Source organism: Podarcis filfolensis (genome assembly GCF_964270895.1).
Source record: "Podarcis filfolensis genome assembly, chromosome: 9".
Classification (NCBI taxonomy): Eukaryota; Metazoa; Chordata; class Lepidosauria; order Squamata; family Lacertidae; genus Podarcis; species Podarcis filfolensis.
In genome coordinates, this window is record NC_139610.1 from 48,465,846 (window position 1) to 48,493,376 (window position 27,531).

General features: G+C 42.8%; 1 protein-coding gene across 1 annotated transcript in view; it reads right to left on the reverse strand.

Annotated features, from left to right (window-relative positions):
* The window catches only part of LOC310742747 (uncharacterized protein), a gene marked incomplete at its 3' end in the record, with an annotated part of 114,864 nt that overhangs the window by 60,606 nt on the left and 26,727 nt on the right, over positions 1 to 27,531 (reverse strand). Inside the window, exon 2 of the mRNA XM_083572164.1 lies at positions 1,402 to 1,485. Within this exon, the coding sequence (XP_083428290.1) occupies positions 1,402 to 1,485 (84 nt within the window). The remainder of the gene's footprint in view (positions 1 to 1,401; positions 1,486 to 27,531) is intronic.

Genomic DNA, 27,531 nt, shown 5'->3' on the forward strand with positions numbered 1-27,531 from the left:
TAGAAAAACCTTTATTTTGTTTGAATAGCTCCCAAGGATTTAAATGTCAACCAACATGGGCTTGCTGATGCTTTGCAGACCTTCAGAGGATGTTAGAAAACCATGATCAATCGTGTTGAGACAGAAACATATTCTTGAATGAAATTAATAAGGTATGTGCTTCATACTTATAATGTTTAATATGTAATCTGTAGACCCCACTTCTAATAACCTTTAGGTCAAAATGAACACAGGAAAAGGAAATGTGTTGTAATAAATACCACTGGATTTCATGAAAGCAAAATTACATCCTTTTAACCGTATAAATTCCAGATATCTCAGTGAGAATTATCAAATTTGTCAATACCATGAGTGGGTTGACTAGTGTATTTTGTCTCTTAAAATAGCAGCTGAACTGTTTCACAGGAAGTATTTAGCTTTTAGTACCTTCATTCTTTCCCCACAGTTCAGAAATACTGTTTCTGTCTGCAAACATCGAGAGAGGGAGCTGTTTGGGACAGCCAGCTGCAAACTGCATTATTTTGCTTCCAGAAGACATTGGGACAATACTGTGTCTTGATTAAAGACAGTGCCATCCAGTGTCTTTAAAGGGGAAAAAATAAGGGCGTCCAGCTGCTGATCACACCAATGAATTCTCCTTGATTTATTTTCAAGCTGTGTGTGTGAGAGAGAAAGGGTAAATGCCCTCCCCCAAAATATTCATGGCAGTAGTTTCCTCCTCCAATATTTGGTAGCTTCCAAAATGGCCACCTCTCCTGTTCCTCCACCACCCAAAATGGGTAGCAGAACAAGGAAGGCAATTTTAGCTCAGCTCTTGAATATCCATCTCATTCTCATAGGTTTTGTTCTCTATATTCAGGGGTGAGGAAGCTGTGGAACTCCAGATGTTAATGAATTCCCATTCCCATTAGTCCCAACGAACATTGCTAATAGTCAGGGATGATGGGAGTTGTAGTCAAAGACACTGACTGTGGGGTACAGTGGGGTACACATGTACTGGGCCCCAAGCCAGCAGAGGGCCTGGACTCTTAGCTTTATTTTTAAGTAAGTACATTTGTAAAGAAAGTTAGAAAGCAAAGCATGGAGGCAACCTTCTAAGGCAGATAAAGAAAATTTGCTGTAGTTAAGGATTTTTAATCCTTGTTGCTAAGCAATCAAATGAAGGGAGCGGGGCCTCCAGAGCAGCAGAAAAATAGGCAAAGCTTGCTGGTGGTGGTGGTAGACTGAAACTGGATGAAGGAGAGTCTGCCTCTGTTCCAAGAATATGTTTGTTTAGGCACTTTCCTCCATGTTCAAATTATCTCATACACTCCTCAAGAGAATTGCTTTGTTGTACCCAAAATTGATAGTTTAATAAAATTTCAAAAATTGGAGCTCAGTAAATGGAAGAAGAAAATATACCTTTGGGATGAGAAATGTGATCCTTGACGAGAAGTTGTGGAGGGAGCTGCCTTCTTCCTTGTTTTCTGTTTTTGCTCTTTATATCTGAAACATCAATACATTATTTTTTTTAAGGAAAAAGGAAATTTGCAACAACCCACGCAATTATTTCTCAGGACGCAGATCTTGGCAACTGAAACACTTCAGTGATCTGGCCTACATAAAATGTAACAAAAATAAGAGCCATTCCGTATGAGAATTGCATACTATGCATACTAGAATCCTAACAGAGCTAGGAAGGAGATTCTGTGGCAAAATTTGCTCAGTCAGCAAAGTGGTGGGGGCATGACAGGTATCCTTGCAACATTACGGCTAAACTTAGATTAAAAAGGCATACAGTTGAGATGGCTCTTGCAAAGCTACAAGGGACTGCTAGATACTCATATCGGAGTGGGAACATAAAATGCAAAGAAAGGAAATAGCTCCTATTATTCCCATTTCCTTTTCACTGATTATTTCAAGTTTTCATGTAGATTCTTGCTTTTAATCAGCACAAGATGTTAAGGCATAACTAGGACATACTAAAGGTTTGCATAAACAATACTGCTACCGTACCAATGCTCTTAAAATGTAATTTACTGCATTCTCAAATGCATTAAGTAGGTCACTTCACTGGTATACCAATACCTCCACCCACATGCCTCCTCCCTATAGAGATGCCATGCTAGTGCAGTAAACTATGCCTCAGTTGGTTTCTATGTTGCTTGAATTTGTTTGGATTTGGTGGGGTGAAAAATAAAGACAAAGGCAAAACCTGCTACCTACATTTCAGAAATATTGCCTCCCATCACCTCCACAGTTCCAGCCCCCATTGCATTCTAGGTGTGAAATCTATGGCCATAACTATGATAAGTAACTGAAAGATGTGTTTCCTTCTTAGTATGTGATGAAGAGTTAATTTGTGTTACTCTGAGTACAGTTCCTAGCTTCCAGATCCGTTTTTGCATTCTCTTTTTGCCTATTCTTTCATCTCCCAAATATGCATTATGTACAATGAAGAAGGTGGTGGTTCTTTCCACTGGTTGTTGCCAGAAAGATCAGACATTCATAGTCATCCTTTTTATTGTGTACTCATGATTGTTTGTGTTCATGATGCTATTGGGCAGACAAGAGATCTCACAGCTTCATTTCCATGGAGGGCATATCCTGTAATCTACTGCTGAAATCCCCAAAACCTTTATAACACAAATGTTCTAGTTTATTTTTGTCCCACTTTTCTCATGGTAGAGCGCTTCTGGACATCAACATTTAGTGTCACATAACTAAAGCAAAATAATCCACAACTAAAGAACTTTTTATTGTGTCAAGAATACACAAACAATAAAACACCAGACTGGAGGGGCCCCATGTAGAATGAACCCAACCAACAATGAAAACATTTATACTAGAGTAAGATTTTATGGACAGAGAATGTGCAAGAAAAGCCACTGTCTTGGTCCCTTCTTATTGGTTCAAGTTGTTCATCTAAGTGATACATTTTTTAAAAAATAATAAATTTCGAACATGACCTGCAGATGACACTTCTAAAGTTCACCAGCAATTCCTTTGAATGACAAGTCATGGCATCAATGATCTTTCCCATTTACTAATCTTAGTGGCTTGACCTGATGGAGAGGTATAAGCACATTCAAATCCTATGCTTTCACCATGTCAGTATAATGGAATTACTTACCACTTATCACTATAGTCAGAAGCTTTAAAGGATTAGGTGCTTGCCTTGTGAAGTGAAGGAATCTGGTACAGGAAAGTTGTCATTATCAGTGCATGGAAGCAGGCTATGCACAGTGGATCTTTCTAGCTAAGTAGTTGGTACCCTGTGAACTTTCTAGTTGGCCTTCTCTACTGGGGCTTGGCTCAAGAGAAGATAGTCACTTATTATAAGCAGCTACCCAAGGCCTTTTTCTTCTGGCCAGCCTGACTCCCAGGGAAGTTGTTCATCGGGATAAGAGGTTCCTGCATGCTGGAATCTATCGTGACTGCAGACATCTGAATTGGACAGTCATCTAAGAGTGCATTGGGGTCATACAGTGAGGATTTTCATCCTACGTTGCCTAGGGTTGCCATATTTCAATAAGTGAAAGTCCAGACACAAAAGTTGTTGAGCTTTTTGAAGCCTCTTCAGCCCCCCTAGGAGTTGGCTCCTATGGATGGTAGAGAAGCACTCCATATAAATGCCAAGTGCCATGTGTCCCATTTCTGACTTCGTTGTAGAATACTAATGCAGAAATAGCAGTGCTGTTGCCAACTGCTGTCAAGGATTGGTCACCATCAGTCAACATCCTTGCCCTCACACCTTAGCAGATCCCAAATGATTTGTACCTGTTGTATTTGCCGATTGTGAATAAAGATGATTTCCAAGGAATGCTTCAGAACACTTCTTCTAGTCTCCCAGAGATGGATTGTTGCTCTAGGCATAGATTTTCTCAGAATTTATGTGCATCAAATGGGATCTTGTACAGACAGAAATCAGCAAGTTGATTTTTTCCAAGAGCAACCTGCCATTTTAAGTAGTTGTTGGCTTAATAAGTTAAATAGCTCCAGGATACACACATGCCATGATGATTGCATTTGGTAAGAGAAGACTGTGCCTATGGGCCTCTGTGCATCAGTGCCAAGATGTGTCATCCTTGGGGTCTGTGTGTTGCAACCTGGAGTTAGTCTCATTGCTGATGATAAGGGGCAGCCGATCTTCAAACTCTGCTTTTTTTAAAGAGCAGCTAACAAAAACAAAACTCAGTTGAGCTACACAAACATCATTTGATTGACAAGATAGGTATTTCTTTGCAATATATTGCAAGCAGTGCATAACATCTCGTGCCCTTAAGCTATTTTCAAACTTTAGAAAGCCAAGAATAATGATCTGGCATTGTTCCTGAATGAACTGAGCCTTCAGCTCTAAAATCTGCTGTAACTTTCCCAATTGCCTCTGGAAATTATAGAAATACTGTTCTTATGGATTGGAGTTGTATCACAGGGTTTTCTTTTTCTTTTTATAAAAGGGGGGGGGGGCATTCTAGTATAAACAACTGCAAAAACTGAAAGAGGCTGAAAGCCCTTAGGGGGTTTAAGCATTTGTCTGCTGATTTAATTTCTTTTGATTCATTGGGCTGGGGAATGGGGCCCAATTCTTTCTTTTCTTTTCCTTTTTTACTATTGCGTTCATGGTGGCGGGGGGGGGGGGGAGAAGTGCCCAAAGCGATTAGACTTCATGCAGTTCCCAGAATTTTCTGTATCATCCTTTGCAAAGCAGAGCAGAGCCTGGATTAGATTGTGACACGATAGAAGGAGCACAATTTAATTGTTTCATTAATACAGTCAATTGCTCAGGTCCTTTTAAGGAATTGTGGCTTGACTAGCAGTTCGCACAGACCTCGAGGGCCATATGAGGCAGTGCCTATAATGGAAAGAGGAAGGAAAAACTGTGCAGAGAGCCATGAAGTGTGCTTGTATCACACTGGGGGCTGTGTGCGCGCACACACCTACACCAGGGGAAAATGAGGCATAAGCTACCCTTCTGTGTCTTTCTCTTTCATTTATTCCTGGGATGTTCTGCCATGGCTGTTTGGAGGTGAGCTGCTCACACCTCAAATAGGCAGACAATTAACAACTGGCTAGTAATCTGGTTAGTAATCGCTCTAGACTGCCATGTGAATCAGACAAACAGCTGCAGCATATCTGCTGTCTGGGAAAGTCCTTCCCTCCAGCAGACCTGCTCTTGCCTAGGGGTGGACAAATCTGCAAGTTTCACTTTCTCGTGATTCACTTTGCCCTGTTTCCCCATCAGTTTGCATAATTTTATCTTAAAGGTCTGCATGACAATTTGCATGCCTTTGAGGTCTCATTCTCCTAACGTAGGGGTCCCCAACCTGCAGCCCATGGGCCAGAAGCTGTTTAACCAGCCCACGAGCCACCCCCAAACTGAGCCGCCTGCTCGGTGAGTCCCCGCGTGCTGCGCTAAACCTGCGCAGTGTGCTGCAGGGACTCTCTTCCGTGGCTCCAGAAATCGCTTCTGCGCATGCCCAGATACTGAAAATCGCACCTGCACAGAAGCCATTTCCAGCGCAGCAGACATGCGCAGACACGATTTCCGGTATCGCACTGCACCGGTCTGGCCCACAGAGGATCTCCGTGGGAGTGATCTGGCCCATGCCTGGTAAGCCTTACTGACCCCTGTCCTAACGCATGCAGTTTCATATGCAGCCCTTGCCCAAGATGCTTTTCTTTTCTTTTTTGCAGGAATATTTCCCTAATGTAATGTAGTCAAGAAATAAATGAAGAAGTTGCCCTTTTAAGGTGGCCTTTGGGAAATAGTTCACCTCTGGCTTTTCTGTGCTGATCCATTTACTGTTGCTTTTGTTGATCATGCTTTATTACGGATTTAACACTAGGATTTTAATGTTCTGCCCCTTGGCTTAGATCTCATTTGAATGAAGTTCCATGTTGATGCAAGCTAGGATTTCTTCTTTTGCTTGACTGTAAGTAGGGCTAGCCCTACCAATAAGCAGAGGGAGGCAACTGCCTTGGGAGCAAATGACGGGGGCAGCACATGATGGAGAGCAGCAGGAGAAGCTCCTCCAGCTATTCCTCCAGCCATTTCTTTCTGTTGGAAGCCAGTGGTGTGTGTGCCACAGCCCGTCATATGCTCCCTAAACTAGCCCACTGCCCTCAGGTCCACTTAAGGATGCTATCCCATTGCCAGTGTTGAAGTAAGACTCACCTGCCAAACCACTCATGGAATGGCAGGAGAAGGCACGATCTTCTCCTTTGCCTCAAGAACAAAAATGTATTGGGCTGGCCCTGACTATAAGTATCTGCTCTCTACACAACTGTATGCTCTGGCTTTCCACATTGGTGTGGCTTGGATACAGAGGCACACAACAGCAAGTCACCTGAATCCTCTGCTCAGCTCCATGTTGAAGACATGTCAAAGAGTGAGCCAGCAGTAAATCACACATTCAAGGTTGGTGTTAACTCTTTAGTGGCAAAAACATGATCTTTACTTGGCTGAGTGTCAGGTCTAATAAGCACAACAGCTGAGACCGAAAGTCCCTGCCTCCCCATAACAGTCTAGGTCTCCTCTCCAGGCCTTTTCCCAAGCAATTGGAGACTGAGCCTACATGCAGCCAACCTCTACTCTACTCTTTTCATACCTCTTCTGATTCTGGGAGACAAGGCAAGGAGGGGAGTTGGTTGCAGCAAGAGGTGGAGACACCTGTGACTCTTCACCAGCCTGACTCCTCGCTGCCTCTTGGCTCCCTCCTCCCACTCTCCTGCTTCAGCTTCAGCTTCTGATTCTGGACTTCTCTCTGCCACAGGCTCTCCCAGCTCAGGAAGCCCTGTTGCCTCTTCAGCTTCCAACACCTCTTCCACCCAGTCTTCATTCTCTTCTCCCTCTGACCATTCATCAATATCCCACCACCAATCCCCTGGCTCTGAGCCTTCTTTCCTTGGTGGTTCCCTCCACCATTCCTCTGCATCCAACCAGTCCATGACAAGCCATGACAAAGTGCAGGTCCCCAGAAAGTTAGAGGGTAGCTTCTAACTACACTCTAGTTAGAATTTGTTAGAGTTAGAACTCTAGGTAAAGGGACCCCTGACCATTAGGTCCAGTCGCGGACGACTCTGGGGTTGCGACGCTCATCTCGCTTTATTGGCCGAGGGAGCCGGCGTACAGCTTCCGGGTCATGTGGCCAGCATGACTAAGCCGCTTCTGGCGAACTAGAGCAGTGCACGGAAACGCCGTTTACCTTCCCGCCGGAGCGGTACCTATTTATCTACTTGCACTTTGACGTGCTTTCGAACTGCTAGGTTGGCAGGAGCTGGGACCAGTGTACTCAGCAATGCCATCATGAAATGCCAGGTGCCATGTGTGCAATTGCAAGTACATTGGCAAACTGCAGATGCTTGGGTCTTGCCCCATTTCCTGTACTGAACGCCTATCTTTTCAACACCAAACCATTTCCCTGAATGCATGTAATAAACAGATTCATGTTATATTCATTTTTAAAGAGACAAACTCTTTAAAATAAAGAGAGATCAAATATTTGCCCAGAGTCTTAAGTGTAAGTCTAGGGCAAAAACAGTGACTGAAGCTTGATTTCCTAAATGCAAGAATGCCGCCTTAACCACAAGCAAATCCTTCCTCTTAATACTACTTGACAATTATTTAAGAGACTACAGACACCTAAGGGAAGCACTAGATCATTTAACCTTTTTATGTCTTTTCTTAAGCATGCTAGGACATAATTACATGATTAACCAAAATATTCTGGCACTTGATGGGTGAAGGGTAGAAATGGAACCCCTCATCCTCCTGGCATATTTCTCTTGTTTTATTTGTACTATTTTTAAAATACCGTTTTTGAAGTAAAAAGGAGACTTCCTTTACACCAATCTATTAGCATAATACCTTCATGCCTGAAGGTACTGTATGTCATTGCAGTGTGATCAGACTCTGACACTTCCAGTGCTCCAAGGATCCGTGACAGAGCTGAATGAAAACCTAAAAAAAAATACTTGGCAGGAATAGTAAGAACACATAAAACCTGCCAGCTGTCAACGATGTAAATGGTGATTTTTGTTTCACTTTTTTAAAAAAACAACGAATTAAAGCAGGATTGAAACCTTTCCAAAGACAGCATGTTTGGCCATGCAAAGGAAGAAAAATGAAAGAGTAAGATTTCCCACCCCCTCTTCTCTGTTGGCAGTTGCACTGGAGAGGGTGTTTTCTGGTAGCATTAAGGCTGGTCAGAAGGACACTCATCTGACAAAAGTAAAGTAAAAGCAATTGGAGAATGAAGAGTGTTGCCATTTAATAAATAACTGGGATCAACATACCTTGAAGCCTTTCAGTCTGTTAGTGCCCATCATCAAAGACATATCCACATTCATGTGTATGCTGTGCTGGCCATAGCCAAGTAGAGGATGCCTAAGTCAAAATATAGTATCTTTGCTTGCTAACTGTCATGCTTCTGCTATGATACATGATGGCAGAAGTGCTAGATCTTGATGGAAATGGAATGTGGGGAACTACCCTAGAGGTTTATTCCTTTTCTTCATTTTAGGACAATTCACAAAGTTTTCTGTTCTTTACATGTGGCTGCATCATACATGCTAAAAGTATAACATAGAAGACTTAAAAACATGAGAGATAATCAGGGATTTTTCCAGAACTCAGTTCCGGTACCTCTCAGGTAGGCACCATTGGCATTATAAGAGAACAACACAGGCGTTCGTGGTGAGTTCCGGCACCTCTTTTTCTAGAAAAATAACACTGGATATAATAAAATGCAGGTCTGATATGGATGCACATTGGAGGACTTTTCCACATTCCCATGGATCTCAGTAGTATCTGTTTATCAAAGAATGCTCTTGGTTTATACATGTATCTAATGAAGTGCAAGTGACCCTGATTCAGATTTCATACCTCTGCCCCCAAATGGCAATGGAATCCCTTGCATAATGACAATTTTGCAATTGTTTACTTGGGCGGGGGGTGGGGGTGGTAAACTGCCATGATAAAATAAGCATTATTTTGATCTTCACAAATGGTGGGCTTTATGAGCATATTTTGGATGGTGATAGAAACATGTAAGAAAGCTTTTTCTGTGGTGGCTTCCCATATATGACACTCCCTGCCCTAAGAGGTTAGATTATCTTCCCCTTTATTTGTGTTCTGATGGTAATTATAAACAAGCTTCAATTGCTGATTAATGTATTGATTGTGGTACTGCTTTTTTTGTTTGTTTATTATTCATTTGTATTTTAAAAGTGGGAGCCACTTTAAGCAACTTCTTTATGGAAGTGAAAAGTGCGGTACAACTCTGAGCCTGGCTTTGGCTGGGGAGGGCAGGATATAAATAAAATTTGATTATTTTATTTATTATTATTAAAAAATTAACCATCACCACCACCAAAACATTTGTTTTCTTAGTGACCTACCTTGTAAATATTTTAAATGAAATGCAGTATCACAATTATTTATAAATACATAAAATAGCAAAGCCTGAGACAGAGAATTGTTACATGTGAAGCAGTTTTTCTACCTGGACATTTAGGTATAATAATATAATTTTATTATTTATACCTCGCCCATCTGTGCGAGTTTCCCCAGCCACTCTGGGTGGCTCCCAACAGAGGACTAAAAACAGAATAAAACTTCAAACATTAAAAACTTCCCTAAACAGGGCTGCCTTCAGATGTCTTCTAAATGTCAGATAGTTGTTTATTTCTTTGACATCTGCTGGGAGGGCGTTCCACAGGGCGGGTGCCACTACCAAGAAGGCCCTCTGCATGGTTCCCTGTAACCTCACTTTGGTGTCCAGGCACTGGCAGATGAAGAGGGGCGCGAGGGGAGCATACTGCCCCCGGCAGCGCGATCCCGGTGGGGTGCTATTGCGGCTGCCCCCTGCCCGCACTGGGCGCCCCGCCCCCAGAACATGCACCAGCCCCGCCTCCACCTGTTCTCCACCCCTGGTGCCGGAGCATGAAGTTCCGTCACTGTGTCCTGGCTGAACGATGGAAGCCAAGGCCATTTAGGGCTTTAAAGGTCAGCACCAAGACTTTTAATTGTGCTCGGAAACATACTGGAAGCCAATGTAGATCTTTCAGGACCAGTGTAATATGGTCTCAGCGGCCACTCGCAGTCCCACTTCCAGTAAAATTAAAGCAATGCTTTGTAACACTTTAGAATGGCCTGTTGCCCTGTGGGGTGGCAAGATTCCTTCATGATCAGCTACCTTGAAATCAAAACCATCCATTGAGCATTATAAGGGTTAGGGTTGACTGCTTTTGGTTGATCCTCCCTAACCCTCTCCATCACCAGTTTACTACCCATGATTTGGTGTCAGGGACATCTAAAAAACCTGTTTCAAGCACAAACAAGCCCAAACCTCTACCCACTCTTTCACAACTGAAAGACTAAATCATTAGCTGAAGATACAGAGTGGGCAGAATATTTTTTTTATAACTTGTTGAGATATATTCTCCTTTTGAGAGACATTGTTTTGCAAAAAGAACAAGTTTCAACTTTATTTTCTGCTTCCATGAAACCAGAGGTTATGTTTATTTAGAAAGCTAACATTTATACGGCTTATACATTCACAGCAGTTCAATGCCAAAAACCACAGGCCTAAAATGACTCTTTTCATTGCTCTGAAGGTTTTTAACCTATAGCTGTTTTTACAGGAACTGGATATTTTTGAGCAATTGCTGCTGGTAGACTTAAGAGCAATCATAGCACCCTGTGCCATCATTTGCAAAGAGTTGCTTGAGGAAAGGGATGTGCAAATTAGCCCTCAAGCTGTGGCGTGTTTTCCAGACTTTCTAGAGAAACATTTAATAGGCTGTTTTGAAAAACAAGAGGAAATAACAGAATCATAGATATGGAAAGGACCCAAAAGTTGCTAGTCCAAATCCTCTGCCCAAAGGCAGAATCCAAACATTAAACCCATGGTTGAAAAAGGTGTCTGTTATTCCTTTGATACTATAGAAGCGGGTGTGTGGGGAAGCAAAAACAAGAAGGTTGGGGAGAGGAAACTTTCCCAAAAATGGCAAAAAGGAAGTTGATGAGTGAAGAGGGTCAAATCACTCCAAAATGCTTCAGAGTTGTTTAGAAACACAATTTTAGAATAGAAGTTCAGCTGGAGATCAGGAAATGTATCCTAAGGGCCAAGATGATGCTGGTTTGGTTAACAAGCAGAGTCAAAGAAGAGATTAGAGGCATGAAGAGTTCCATAAAAATTTTGAAGGCCTTGTCTAATGAGGAGAACAAAAAGGAACACCAACTTGGCCAAAATAAATAAAAGCAGACAATGTGGGATGGTGAAAAAGAATTTGAGGAGCACATTGCAAAAAACTTAAAGACCAGCGCACACACACAAATATATCTGTAAATACGGTAAATTAGTGGTAGGATACTGGCAACAGGGGCAGTTGGAATCTTGGATGACAAGTAAGTCAAAGGGATGCATTGGAGGATAAGGAGATTGCAGGGAATGAATTATTTCCATCTGTCTTCACAGTGGAAGATTTAGGGCAGATCTCTATACCTGAACTAGCTACTGCAAAAAGAACATATGACAAACTGAAGTTTAATAGTTGTGGTGAGAGACAATGGGGTAAGTCCTGTCTCACATATACAGTGGTACCTCGGGTTACATACGCTTCAGGTTACAAACTCTGCTAATGCAGAAATATTACCTCGGGTTAAGAACTTTGCTTCAGGATGAGAACAGAAATCGTGCAGCGGCGGCACAGCGGCAGCAGGAGGCCCCATTAGCTAAAGTGGAGCTTCAGGTTAAGAACAGTTTCAGGTTAAGAACAGACCTCCGGAACAAATTAAGTACTTAACCCGAGGTACCACTGTAATATAATATAAATTCTTGCGGGTACTATCAGACTCACTATTTTCAGGTAGGATTCAGCTGACTACTGCCAAATTCAGGTTGCACGACAAACCTGCTCTCCCCCCTCCAAAATCAGACTTTTGCAGTAACAAAAGTACTGGGGAAATGCACTGGAAAATGTGGGATAACAATTGCTTGATGCAGCATTGTAAAACCTCTCCACCAATAAACAATAGATGCTCAATAAACAGCCAACTTCATATAACCTCCCTGCAAAGTTTGTGTGCAAACCAATCGGGAGGAATGCTCAATAAACTGGTCACTTGGAAGTAATCTTCTTCTCCTTGCCTGGAGGGTCCATGGTTAGTACATGCAATCCCATATTCCACTTCAGAATGCAGGTTGGAAATGAATATAAAAGTTTAAGATGAAATAGTGGGAAACATGTACACACACAAACACACTCATATTATCATGTAAAAAAAGGAGCCCACACACCCAGAAGTAAAATGCCGCAGACAAGGTCCTGGCCTAACTGTGTCTGACCATTCCTGGCCATTTCTTTTCCTCTACTTCACTGATGGCTCCCTCTCTCCTCAGCCATGTGGCAATCAGAGTGCTATACAGTGGTACCTCGGTTTACGAACTTAATCAGTTCCGGAAGTCTGTTCTTAAACTGAAACTGTTCTTAACCTGAGGTGCGCTTTCCCTAATGAGGCCTCCTGCCGCCGGTGCCCTTCCACTGTTCAGATCCTGTTCTTAGACCAAGGTAAAGTTTGCAAACCGGGACACTACTTCCGGTTTTGCAGAGTTCATAAACTGAATAGTTCGTAAACAAGGCTGTTCTTAACCGAGGTACCACTGTAAGCACTTTGATACTCCCAGAAAGTGGGAGAAGGCCTGTCAGGTGGTTCTGTGTGCCACACAGAGAGGCCTGTTCTTTACCACATGTCCCTACTTTTTTTAATGCTCATTTTTTAAAATAAAAGCTGTTCTTTTTAATGTTTCCTTTCATACTGTTATTTTTTACTGAAAGGTAAGAGGGAGGTTTTGACACTGTTAATATAACACGGGGTGTTAATCTTATAATCACCCTGTCAGCACTTTGTGTCAGGGTGTTAATGACCACCTTTCAGCCACTCAGAGCTCCCTGCCAATACAAATAGAGCACTATATAGCCAACCAGCAACAAGTCAGACACTTTGGGTTCTTTCCCCCCTTTTTCAAAACTCTCTCCTCCTTAAGTCCTCTTTTCTACAAGGAGTAGACAACTCACAATGTGGCAAAGAAAACTCCTTCTTTGTCAATTCCTTGCATTCTCCTCTTCCTTAGTTCACCTGCACATTTACCATAAAAAAATTGGGGTTGGTGCATGTACCATGGGATATAGATACACAAATATTTTCTTTGGATTTAAATATAGCAAATCCAGTATTAGGGGTGGAGAGAGATGTGTATTTTTCATCGGAAACAGAAGCAGCAATTCATCTAATTTCATATGGTTAATTTTTATGCAGTAAGCCAGCTTGCTTTATTTATTTAAATATATTTCCAACCCTCTTTTCCAATATAGGAATCATAGAGGCTAATAAATTAAGATAAACAAAGGATGGTACTTGCCTCAGCAGGATTCTGCACCAGATTTTGAAGTTATGTATTGCACTTATGCTTGTACAATGGAATTTACCCTCTTCCCATTGTATATGCACAAAATCTGTTCTGGGATAGGCATGGGGCTAGAGGGAGGAGGAAAATTCCTTTGGGTAATCTTTGCACTGATAGAATGATTTAGTTGACTACTGTCTGTAGATATAGATATTGATATTCTTTTAGGTCAACTAGGGCCAGCCACCACTGCTCATGTTGTTCACACACACACACACACACACACACACACCACCCCCTTCCCCACCCCTTTATACTTGGTCAACCTCCCTCCCTTTACACTGGTACAATGTTGTGTTCTACTGCAAACGGTGTTCACAGCACATGGTGGCCAAAGACTAAGCAGACAAGAGTTCAGGGGTAGGCAGATATTAAGGTCATGGCAGAACCCTGGACAGCTCCCAGTGATGCTCGGGCTGGCAACTGAAAGCCAAACTGGAGGGGACGATTGTAGGGCAGGCCACTTCCATTGTTGCATTGTTAAACTGCTCTCATAATCGAGAAAGGTCTCTTAACATTCCACTAAAATCTACCCTCCTGTAACTTAAACCCATTCAATCTAGTCCTGCCCTCTGAGGCAGCAGTGAATAAATATTTGCCTTCTTCTATATGACTGCCCTTCAGGTATTTGCAGAGTACAATTGTGTGTGTGTGTGTCCCCACCTCAGTCTTCTCCAGGCTAAGCATACCCACTTCCTTCAACATTTCCTCAAAGGAAATGTTCTCCATACCACTGCTTTTGTTACCGTCCTCTGAACCCTTTCCAATTTGCTAATATCCTCCTTAAAACGATGTGCCCAGAATTGGACGCAATACTCGCTACATTGGCTTGTGCTCTGAAAACAGATATTCTTATCTTTTTTCTGGGAAGTCGGAGAAACGCTTACGTTTCTCAAAAAAAGAAATGCATCCTGTCTTCAGGGAATGACTATGTCTATTCTTGAGTCCAACTGTTTATTATTTTAAGAGATATCATTTTGACTTCAAAGACCAATGAGTTGGGGGTGGGGGCAGGAAGTACTCAGCTCTGTTTATCTGTTAAATGTCAAGCCCATCATATAAGCTTCAAGGGGGCTGGAATTTTCCAGAAGCAGTTCCCTGTAGCTCAACTGAAGACATCCAAAACTCCTCTCTAAGCAGCTGTGATTCTTATTTGAATTTCAGCCTAGGTATAACCACAGGCCCCAAGCTCCCCAAGGAAGTCTTGCATAAGCATTGTTCTCAATTAGTAGTGCAGAGATTTGAGAGAAAGCAAGAGGTCTTTGCTTTAGTTGGCATTGGGACATTAAAAATAAGTGGTCAAGTCTCTTTTAGATGTCTGTGTGTAAATTTAAATCCCTCTTAATGGTAATGGGAACTGCATATGCGTGCTGAGGGGAGAGTGAATACCCCCTAAGCAAGCAGGCTGGGCAAGGCCAAGAAAAGCCAAACTTTGCTACATTTTAGAACCAGCCAAAATAATAGTTTTTCAAGAACGATTTTATGGGTTAAGCAAATCTGTCCGTCTGCGATGGGATTTGACTTCCCAGTAGGATGTACGTTTTATTTACTAAGTTTTCAACTTTTACATCGTGCTGGGGAGGGAGAGGGACAAGAAGCAAGTTTCCAAAAATACCAGAGTAGAAAGGAAACAGCTGTTTGAAGAGATGAGCCATGATGGTGAGTACAGGGGCCAATGGCAGAGTCTGGGTGTTGCTGATAGATTTCTGGGCTTGGCAGGCTTCATGGGCACCCGTGAATTATGTCACTGAGGAAGAATCTGCGAGCAGGGATTTCAGAGTCCTGCTGATCACGAATCTTCCTTGCAAAAATCCAGTTGGAATATTTTCATTCCGACCTAACCTAACATTTTTCACTTGCGTTCCTCTGTGGAGGACAACATGACATTGGAATCAACAGCCCTTTCAGCATCCAAATAGGAGATTAACAAGCCGTGCCAGAGTGATCCCTTCTTCCACTCCTCCCACACACAAGCGGCCCTAGATTGACCTCAGCTCCAGTTGCTGGGCTGAGCAAGTGGCAGAAACAGAAACCTGATTTCCTGCATGGCTGGTAGAAAGAGACCCAGAACCAATCTAGACTAATTTGAATCAGACTCGCTTTATTCTACTCACTGGACATTGTAAATTTAGCACATACATTTCATACTCGGGCAAGACATGCACAAAGAGATTAGGCCAGGGGTCGGCAAACTTTTTCAGCAGGGGGCTGGTCCACTGTCCCTCAGACCTTGTGGGGGGCCGGACTATATTGGGGGGGGTGAACGAATTCCTATGGCCCACAAATAACCCAGAGATGCATTTTAAATGAAAGGACACATTCTACTCATGTAAAAACACGCTGATTCCCGGACTGTCTGCGGGCTGGATTTAGAAGGCGGTTGGGCCTTAGTTTGCCTACCCATGGACTAGGCTATGGTGGAACTATATACATCCCCAAAAGGAGTAAAATAAGGAAAGCAATGGGGTTGTTCCTCACCCAGCAGCTGCCATTGCTGCTTTATTTTTGTGGTTGCAAATTCTTGGAAACTATTTTCGATGTTGTGTTTTAAATTGTAACTCACTCTGGGACCTTCGGGTGAAGGGTGGGCAATAAATTAAATTAAACTAAATCATTGTCCCAGCGTTTTCTCACGGGGCTTATCTAGATCATCTTCTGCTGACCTCATGCCCTGCTGGTATTTTGGACTACAACTTCCATCAGCCTCAGCTCATGGGAATCCAAAACTGCAGATTGAGGCAAGAAGAATATAAATAAATTACAAATCCTCAGAAAATGGCACGGCCATGAGAGGAGAATTAGGTTACTACTCTTCTATCCATCATTGTCACTGGAGGCACAAGTGTCCTTGTTGGCGCAGGTCTTGGTAAACTTTAGACTGGGCTGCTGCAATGTGCTGTATGTGGGGCTGCCCTTGAGGCTGGTTTAGAAATTGCAGCTGGCGAAAAAAGGCTGTGGCCCAGCTTTTGCCTGGGACAATTCTCTCTCAGTATATTATGCTGGTGCAGATAGCTCTGCTAGCTTCAAGGTACTGCTGTTAATGTAAAAAGCTCTAAATAGCCTAGAATCACATTACCTGAAGGACCACCATGCCCCTTACACAACAGCCGGATCACTTCAATAATCTGGAGGTAACTCTCTTCAATGAACTACAGTGATTTCAGATTCTTTTAGTTTCTGTGCTAAGACCTTTAGTGGCACCAATACTTCTTGAACACTGCTCACATTGAAATCAGGCAGGCATGCACAATTCTGATATTTCATCACCTACTGAAAACATTTCACCAAGCATTTTTACAGAACTCATTTGATTCACTGTTGGTCATTTCTTCCGAATTTTATAAGATGCTTTAGGGTTTATATTGTAGATTGCCATTATATTTTTTTTAATGAGTTGGTGGTTTAGAAATACTCTTATAAATAAAATAATTACTGTTGATGCCATAGGCATTATCCATCACATGATCATGACAACCATATTATTATGACAACCATATTATTATGATTACTACAACTATTACTACTAATTATGTATATCCCCCCCTCATTCTACATAAACTGTACTCAAGGCAGCTCAGACTTTAAAAATTGGCTTTAAGACTACAGAAGTCAAATAAAACAAACAGTACATTATTTAAAATAGCAGAACATTATATTACACACTGTATTCACTTTTATAATTGACTCACTTACTGAAAGGAAATTGCATTTCCACAGCAGCAAGATATCAGCGTTTGAGTGCTTAGAAGATGCAATCTTTGTGGTGTAGAATTTTTTTCCTTCAGAAAACGCTGCTGGATTCCACTGTAATTAATTAATTACAACTGTCTGTTGTGTTGTAAAGCAAAGCCTTGCAACACCATCAAATGGATTTAAACACCCATTTTTGTAAGATAAATCCAGATTGTGTTTAGCCAACTTTGTGGCATTAAACCACACTGTGGGCCATACTAGACAGTGTGTAAGCACCATTATCTCTGTCTTTAAGGGGTTTTAAAATGCAGATTACCATCACTGGCGGAGGAAGAGGAGTGAGGGGGGAGCGCAATCCTGGTTGGGTGCCATCGTGGCTGTCCCCCCCATGCGCTGGGCACCACACCCCCAGGACGCATGCCACGCCCCTGCAGGTGGCATGCCACGCCCCCCAGAACACGCATCACGCCCCCGGGATGCATGCCAGCCACGCCCATGCCTGCTTTCCACCCCACCCCCTCTGGAGCTTGAAGCTCTGCCACCATCTTGACCCTGGCATGGTGAAAGGGAGAGTTAATACTTTGTCACCAGTATAGATCTGGGCACATTCAGAGGTAGAGACAGGAAGGATTGTCAGATGGGCTCTGCTCCATTGTCTCATCAATGGATGCTCTTTGACTCCTGAGATGCTGCTTTTAGCTTTCCCCCCCTGTCTTCTGGATTTCACCTTGACCTATAATGTACACGAAGAGATTGTTCCAACTTTTTTTCTTTGCATAGCCTCACTAACAGTTATACTTCCGTGTGTGTGTGTGTGTGTGTGTGTGTGTGTGTTTGTACCATTTTACGTTTGTCAATATGTTTAAAATTTAAAAGAACATTGCAATTAAGGACACAGATATACCCTCTAGCTTGCACCTGAGCATTAGACAAAACAAATTCTTGATTGTCAAGTTTATTGAAGATCAGACCTTCCATCACCACCATCATCAAAGGGCTGAACTTGAGGCAGCAACACCTCAACAGCTGTTTCGCTTCCAGGGAAATTAGCAATGTGGAGTGGAGGGTGGGTTTTGTTGCCCACAGTTTCCTCTCTTCTCAGCCCCCAATAATTTCCAAAGAGAGTTTCCCCCCTTATAAACACATAATTGGAACTTCCTATGCCAGAGAAGCTTCAGACCCGGGGTGTGATTTGATGTGGAGAACAGTCAGGAAAATGGGTTAAGAATTGTTCTGCATCTCCACTTCACATCACCATCTCCCCAAGCTGCTTTTCCTTAGGGTCACTAAGGGTTTGTCACACATGTTTGCATGTAACATCCTGTTTGGTCCTAAATGTCTCGTGCAACAGCTCAAGGAATGTTACCTCATGTCAATCCTTCCCCCTCCCTGGGTTTGCTTGTTTTCTTATATTTTCATTTCTGGGTTTGTGATTATAAAGCTCAGAGGTTTCCTAAACAGAATCGTAAATCAAAGAGAAAGCCGGATGTTCATCCAGACCACATGTTGAGCAGCAGGCTTCCAATTCCACATGAAAGCTGCACTAACCAGATGTGAATGCAATTTTCCTGCTTAGATGGGAAGTTGTAGGGAGAACCTACAAAATGCCCATAGCTTTTAAAATAGAAAGGAGATCTTTCCAGAAAAGGTCTACCAAGGCTTATGTTCATATTTCATTTCTGGGGAACTTTCTTGTGGTCAGAGTTGGATGCTACAGGGCATATCCATTATACCTAGCAAGCTACATAAGAAGAACGCTACTGGGTCAAACCAAAGGCACATCTAGTTCCAGTATCCTGTTTTCAGAGTAGGCAGCCAGAAGCTTATGGGAAGCCCACAAAGAGAATATGAGTGCCGCAAGACTCTTGCCCACTTGTATTTCCCGCCAGTGGTCATCCATGAGCCCATTCCATTCCATTTCCAATCATCTGCATTAAAAAAACCAAACAAACATTGCATTTAACATGTTGGCACCTATCTGTCTTGGGAGACAATGGAGCGATGCACCTTTTGGGGTGAAGTCAAACTGTTGGAAGGTTAAAGCACCTGCCAGAGACCGAAATGAGACAGGCATGTTTTGTTGCAGCTGGGGCAGATGAAGGTGTCCTGTTGTGCTGCTGCAGATGCACCATGGTGTTTCTGCTCTCTGTGCTCCTCCCAGCAGTCATTCCTCCTCTGGTCGCTACTATAGATGCAACTTAGAACTGCCAGAAGTGAAGCCTCAACATTTTCCACGTTCACTGCATCAGGAAGATTTGGACATCACAAGAGACTGAAACAAAGATGTGCTATCCCAAGCCCACATTCCCAGCAAATTCACACTTCTGTCTCAGCGACACCTGTGCTGGCTTGGGCATGTCCACAGAATGGAAGATAGCAGGATCACCAAGGGCAGAGTCTACAGGGAGCTGGCTTCAGGCACCAGGCCCATTGGCAGACCAACTCTGCATTACAAAGATGTCTGCAAACACGACATGTAGGCTGGCAACATCAACCCTACCATGCAGAAATCCCTTGCATTGCATTTAAGCATGTATCTATTTAAACACACTTTTCTGAACCTATTTCTGTCACAATATGCATTTCTAAATTATTTTCTCTCAAGATATGCATTTATAACTATTCCAGTACAGTTTTGATGCAGGAACTGTGTTGGAAGAATTGGGGAAAGTGAGAAATTCTGTGGGTATTTAATTTGTCCAGGAGATGGTGATCAGGTCAGTTTGTACTGGAATTTGAATGATTAACTTCTTGCCTCTATCTGTACGGCAGAAGAGGATAGGACTAGATAGGCTGGATGGGGAGGTGTTAGGTTTATGTGTGGGCTGCATTTGTGTGTATCTTTCCCTGTATACTGGAGAAGGTTCATTAGAAGCTACTTGAGGGTGATTTGGCTTGTAACCCTCAGATCCTTTAAACTGCTGGTTGTGGTGATTCACTGTGCAGGGAAATCAACTTTGACATTCATTACCAGAGCTAAACTTTGGGAACAAGTTCAGCGGCTGTGCCCTGGCCTAAAATAAGCTTTGTGTTTGAAATGGCAGGTTTTACCCTCTTCCCCTTGAATGCTTGAAGGTTTTCTCAGAACGAGCAGGAATATGTGCTACTTGTGTTGCCACAAGAAAGGAGACATGAACAATTTCCCATGTGCATGCCATAAGGCAGAGTGATGGCAAAATGGTCAGAATGTGCTGTGCATGTTTTGCTTCTCTCCTTGTGGGTGGAAATACCCCTAGAATCCAAACCAACCAAGAGGAGAAAACAGCAGAGCGAGCAGCTGCAAGGTTACTAAGACGCAACAATGCTCGAGTACATTCAGCTCAGAAAAGACGGCAAGTGACTCTTGGCAGCCTCAGCTTCCTTGCGTTTATAAAGCTATCTATTTTAAATTTGAAGTGGAAACTTTGTTTGGGGCCAGCTTTTAAAATATCAGATCAGCTCCAGGAAGGAAAACAGTAAAGGATGTCAGGAAGATTGCTGGTACAGAGTGTACTCCAGACTCTTCAAGGCAAGAAGCAAAGAGAAATCTCAGAAATGTCCCTAAAGCTTTCCTATCTCTGTCTGCTTGACAGCAGCAAACAGTCTTCAAAAAATAGGTAATGGGGGTTACCACATTAAGCTCTATAAAGCAGGAAAGGCTTGTTTCTCAGAGTTATACTCCAGACATTACTGGGTGACGATTAAAAAGGTAAAGGGACCCCTGACCATTAGGTCCAGTCGTGGCCGACTCTGGGGTTGCGGCGCTCATCTCACTTTATTGGCCGAGGGAGCCGGCGTACAGCTTCCGGGTCATGGGCCAGCATGACTAAGCCGCTTTTGGCGAACCAGAGCAGCGCACGGAAATGCCGTTTACCTTCCCGCCGGAGCGGTACCTATTTATCTACTTGCACTTTGACGTGCTTTCGAACTGCTAGGTTGGCAGGAGCTCACCCCGGCACGGGGATTCGAACCGCCGACCTTCTGATCGGCAAGTCCTAGGCTCTGTGGTTTAACCCACAGCGCCACCCACCTCCCTGGGTGACCATTAATGATTTGCTAATGAGTTGGTGAGGAGAAGCCCAGCTTTTAGGAAAGAGAGATGTGAAATGAGCAATGTAAGGGTAGTAGAACCTCTTCAGATGTTCTGCAAAACATGATGCAGGGGGAGCCCAATCACATGCTCCCAACTCCCATGCATTCATGATAACATCTGAAAGAGGACAGTTGTACACACAAAGAGCTCTTGCTCTGAGAAAGCAGGCCCCTGATTTCATGGAGAGAGCCTTTCACATGTACACTTATAGATCCATGGCTACTAACCATCATGTCTTTGTACCATTCCCAGTTCCAGAAGCTGCATGGCTCCAAATACCAGTTGCATGGGAACTCATGTGGAGAAAGTGATTTTGATTTTGTGACCTGCTTGCAGGCTTCCCATAGGCTTCTGGATGGCTTTGTGAGAACAGGAAAGTGGACTAGATCAGTCTTTGGTTTGATTCAAGAGGACTATGGATGGGGGCTCACTTCAGATATGAATGAGAAGAACTTGGGAGCGTGTGATTATGCTCCACATATTGGATAATGTCAAAGAGGCCTCAGTATAACTATCAATGGGCAGTCTGGACTGTCCTCCAGACCAAAGTGCCACATGGACCACACAACTAAGATGGCACTGGTGTGTTGCTTATCACAAACGTAGCCAGAAAACTATTTATTGAGTACTTAAGCTGTGACCTGCCAGGACATGAAAGCCGCTTTATCCCAATGATTTTGCAAATGTCGAAGATTTTCTCCATTTCTGCAAAACATTGTCTCTACTTTCCATCCAGGTACTGCCCTGTCTTCAGTCTCTTTATTTTGTGGAAATGTTTTTGAATAACAGTGGACGTGAACATTAAAGAGCATGTTGACCTCTTTGGAACATTTGCCAATCTGGTTTTCATCCCTGCTTTCAGACTCTGATTTTTTAACTTTGCTTGGCCCAACTACGTTTAGAAATCTATATCCATCAGGAGAAGGAATATCAAGTATACATTCCAGCCAGGCAAAAACTGTTGGGGTGCAAAGCAGTTAACCAAAAAGTTAACATTCTTTAACTATCTAGGCACGCAAATTCTATTTTTAAAATTGGAAGCCTGTGTGTGTGTGTGTGTCTGTATCGGCTTTGGTTTGAGTTATATAACATTATTTTGGGTAGTCTGAAAGAACCTGAAGTATGAGGCCTGCCAATCTGTCTGCTTCATATAAGCAAGTAGCTCAGTCAGTTGTGGTGTTTCCCTGACTTTAATTTTTGCCAATCTCAGTGAGGCATGTTTATTACTAACTTTTATAAATTATATGCTAACATAAACCACAGCTAAACCCATGTCTGGGATTCTTCTTCCATCCTGCTCAAGTTCACTTTTCTGCAAAAATATGCCTAGTGTATGATTTTACTAGTCTTTTTTCTCAGACCAGAAGTGATTTATATTAGTAGGTTTTCCAGATACATGACGCAGCCCTACCACTTGAAGTGGGGTCATTGCTCACATGGAAGAGTAGTTTCAAATCCACACAGGATCCTGTCGTACCTGATCATTGCAAAGCTGATCTATTGATCTGTCTTCTATGCATTTAGCTTTGCTCAGAATTCTGCAGCACATGGGAAATGAGGTCATTTGATGCATATAGGGAGAATGGTTCTTTTATTTAGCCTTCAGATGTACAACCACTTCAAATCACAACAGCTGAAAAAGCACATGCAAGGAATATAAGTTGTACCCATGCACAATTATAAATTCTCCTTGCAAATGTGTTATTTGGGCAGTCAGAGCTGTCATAGAAAAGATAAATGTATGAATTACCATCTCTAACTGTACTTAACCCCATCTCCTTTACACACTGGAAATCAATTATCTCTTACCTGTCCACTGTACCTTGTAAGCCCATAGGATAGAGGTTTTGGTATTTAGTAGAACATCAAGCATGCTATTAGTGCTATACATTTTAAATTATTGTAGTGAGAGCACAATCATCAACACAGAGTTGTCCATGGTCATGTATTAGGTACTTATGGAGTGGACATTTTAGGCACTTGTGATTAAAACTTGAAGAATCCTGCTGTTGCAACAAGTTGAATTAGTTAACCAAACTATTCCCCACCCCCAACTTTGAATTAAAGGTCTGCACACTTAACTGTTGACTGCAACTTTCTTAAACACTTCTTATTGTCAGAAGGCTGGGATCTGACCTAAATAATAAAACCACCAGGTTGAAAAAGTCAACACATCCCTAGTGGTTTATTACATCTCATTCTGCATGTTCTTATTGTTCTGGCATTTGAGAGATCCATGAAAGGGCATGAGAAAATATTTCATAGTTATTGAGATTAAAGAGGTTGTAGAATTGTGCTTTTAAAAGGGACAGAGTTGCAGCATTCTATCAGCTACACTTTGAGATGACTATTTATTACTGGATTTAATTATTCACATCTTGGGAAATAACTGAAAATTAAAATTACATCTTAATTGGCAGAACTCATAGATTTTGTTTCTCTGTTCAAGGTATGACTGCCATCCAAAGAGCCCTTTTAGGTGCAGACAAGGTTCTGTCTATACTCATCCAACCAACAGGGAATCAGAAAATAAGTTCCACCAAATTCCACAAGTGTCAAGCAGGTAAAGATAAAGGGACCCCTGACCATTAGGTCCAGTCGTGGCCAACTCTGGGGTTGCAGCGCTCATCTCACTTTATTGGCCGAGGGAGCAGGCGTACAGCTTCCGGGTCATGTGGCCAGCATGACTAAGCCGCTTCTGGAGAACCAGAGCAGCGCACGGAAACACCGTTTACTTTCCCGCCAGAGCGGTACCTATTTATCTACTTGCACTTTGACGTGCTTTCGAACTGCTAGGTTGGCAGGAGCAGGGACCGAGCAACGGGAGCTCACCCCATCATGGGGATTCAAACCACCGACCTTCTGATCGGCAAGTCCTAGGCTCTGTGGTTTAACCCACAGCGCCACCCATGTCAAGCAGGGACAGAACTGCTATTAAAAATCTCTGAATTTCCCACCCAGTCCTCCAGATATGGACATTGTCCAATAGATTATTCTTTACAACAGCAGATCATTCTTTACAACAGCACATCAAATTTTCTGCCTAAAGCCTGTTTTGCATAGTGTTTGTCCAAAATCAGATGCTCTGGTGTGCATCTTTCCATCTTTCAATTTGTTTGCTTTGCAATCTGTTTGCATCTCCTAAATTAGCCAGCTGCCCACCCTCATGCATGGTGGGGAATGTTGTCCCATCCCCACTATTGAAACAGTGTTGATTCAACCATAATCCCAGTCATATTTTTTACATAGAATGGGGGGTGGGGGTGTAACGGTGCCTTCTTGCCTCCGGCAGAAAAATGTTGTGGTGGCTCTGCTCCCAGCTGCCTACACTCCAGGACTGGCAGCTATGAATTAATTCTTCATCATTTGCCCCAGCAATCCATATGTCACCTCCTAAGATGGCCCTATATTACTTGGCCTGCACCAAGAAGCAACACAGCAGCTTGACCAGTTAGCATGCTTCTGGATTTTGTGGGTGCTTTTTACTGAAAGAAAATATCCTTACATTATTGCAGAGATCAGCTACTATTTACACTTCTTCAGCTTCTGATTGCCCTCGTCTCCTGCCCCTGCCCATTAAAATATGAGGAGTTCCCTTTTCATGCAAAGAAGAGCATGTTATTCAGTTATGGTCACATTGCATCATGTCATATGTCTAGGGGACTAGCTACTTGTCAAGGAAAGCAGGACCCTGCTGAAAGACAGAGATAGCATGTTATAATGAAATGCTGTTCCACAGCTGCTTGCTGAATTAATTTCCCTGTAGAATTTTCTAATTAGTCGGCTTTCTCCAGCCTATTCCCCACAGATGAAACAGAAAGGAAGCAAAAGGCTAGCACCTGCTCCTAAACTTTGGCTGGGGTGAGGGGAGATGGGGATTTAATGGCTGACATACGCGGAAAATAGTTAGACACGCGAAAGTCTCCCATCCAGCCAGCTGTGGGGATGAAGTAACTGGCTTTGGAAGCTTCGTGGAGATTCTTTTATGGGAGGAAAATTTCCACTGGCTAAAATTTGAGACAGTTAACCACATTACTTGGGGGGAGGGGGATAGATTTGTCCAAGTGTCAAAATATTGTCCTACTACCCCCCCTTAAAGGATACTTCAGGAAAAGAAAGAAGAATGGATTACTCAAAGCCATTAAGGTGGTTTAATGTGGAGCTTGAGCAATTACTCCTAGTTCATCGTTTTAATGGTTGTATTTTCTCCCATTATTATTTTTTTTAAAAAAACACCAAAACACTATTTTACTGGAATGCAGCACATATTTGAAAGTACCAATTAGGATGGCATGCAGGATGAAGGCAATAACAGGAACTAGTGGCTTATGATTCATTGCTTTGAAGGAGAGTTATTGATTGCACAGAAGTTGTTCATGTTAGATGTTATAGGAAATCAAAGCATGGAGAAAGCAGAAAGTAGTCATCAAGATCTTCCCAGGAAAATAAATACATGCATAATATTGAACTTGCAAGCACACTTAATTCCCTTTCCCCAAATATCTCAGAATTACGACCTGTGACAAAGAAACTGGATTGCTCTAAGGCCCACCACTTTATTAATAAATTTAATTGATCTCCAACATCATTGTTAGATTAAGAGCCAACTTTCCCGCTTCCTCCATGTGAGTTTCCTGGTACCAAAGCCAGAGCTTGGATTGCTACGTGCCTTGATTGGATAACCCCAGCCTGGCTCAAAGCATCAGACTTGTGACGCTTTTAATCTTCACAAGCATCTTAGTGGTCTGCAGAGGAGCCCCTATGTCATCAGCTTCCTGACTGAAGAGTCCTGGGGATTTGTGAGACTCTTGGGACCCAGGGGTGGTCCCTCTCCTAGGCTCCTCTAGCTGCTAAGCTGTGGTGGTCTGATTGAGTAACCCTCTCTTCACCACACAGTACCTTAGCATGTGTCATGATTCCCTCTGAGTACTTGGATTCAGACCAAAAGTGTGAGGGACCTGAGGAAGAGGACTCTAAATGGGGAGGAAGAGGAATGAGACAATGGAGCAGAACCCATTTGACAATGCCTCCTGCCTCTGCCACTGAATGCACTCAGACCTACTGATGAGGCAGGCGTTCCAGAGAAAAGGAGGCTGTTAAAGACTGTGGAAGGATGAGGAGGGCTCAGCGGCATGGGGAGGTATGGAAGGCTATGTCTTCCATGGAGAGGTTGTGCCTCAATAGAAAAGAAGAGACTCATTTCTCTAAGGAGGAGTGCCTGCCTTCAGGCCAGGAATTCCCACAGAGATGGGGATTTTCACAAGTATATGGGCATTCTCTATCTCTGCTGAAAAGCTTGGCAGGTAGGCAAGGAAACTTGTTGGAACAGCTCCATAACTCCTGTGCAGTTTCGGTTTCCTTGTTAGGATCTTGGACACAGTGGCCTAGATCTTAGACCAAGCTTATTGTGTTAAACTGCTCTGTGTGGGCAATAGGGGTCTCCTAACAATTCTCTGTGCCCTTAGCAAGCTAAACTTCCCTGGATTCTTTGGGAGGAGCCATGACAGTTTAAAGTGGCATGGTAATGCTTTAAATGTGCAGATGGGGCCCCAAAGCGAGGGCCAAGCTGAGCTTTAGTTTTTGAATTCTTCAGGCTGATAGCACCTGGGGATTCAAAGCTTTATCTTTCCCCACCAGTTTCTCCAAAGAGCAGCAAAGAAAAATAAAACAAATTAGATGGTCAAACTTAGATTAGAAAATGTGTAGTACAAAACATTTATTTCTAGACCCAGAAGGGAAAGCAAAATCTGGCTTCTGTGGGATAAGAGACAGAGGTTTTGAAAAGAAATAATGGAGCATGTGCACATACTTTTCTTTGCTCCAGGATGAACTTAAAAACATTAAACACAGAGACACAAATGGGAGGTAAAGGGTAAGGATGTTATTACCCTAAATAGAGAAGATTTGGCAAGATACCCTAACATTGCAAAAGCTTGCCTGTGGGAAGCTGGAAAATTAGTACAGGGCAGAGACTAGCACTGCAGCTGACCTCCCCTGTTTCAGGAGATGATCTTAATGAACCAGTTTCCGAAATGCCATTGCAAGGGTTTTAATTGGAGCTGTCGCTAATTAACCTGTGGAATGAGGAGTATTTTGACAGGGATATCCAGTCATTCAATGTACAACTCGCAGAAAAATCCAAAGCAAGGTTTGTAACATCTTAACTTTGAAAGAAGGCCAGCAAGCATTATGGAGTCTTGCAAAATCCCAAAATGTCCCAATGCACACTGAGCCAGGAGGCTGTTCTTCAGACAGCGTGATTTATTTATTTATTTATTTAAAGACGAGTTAAAATGAAAGACCTTCTCCCTAGGC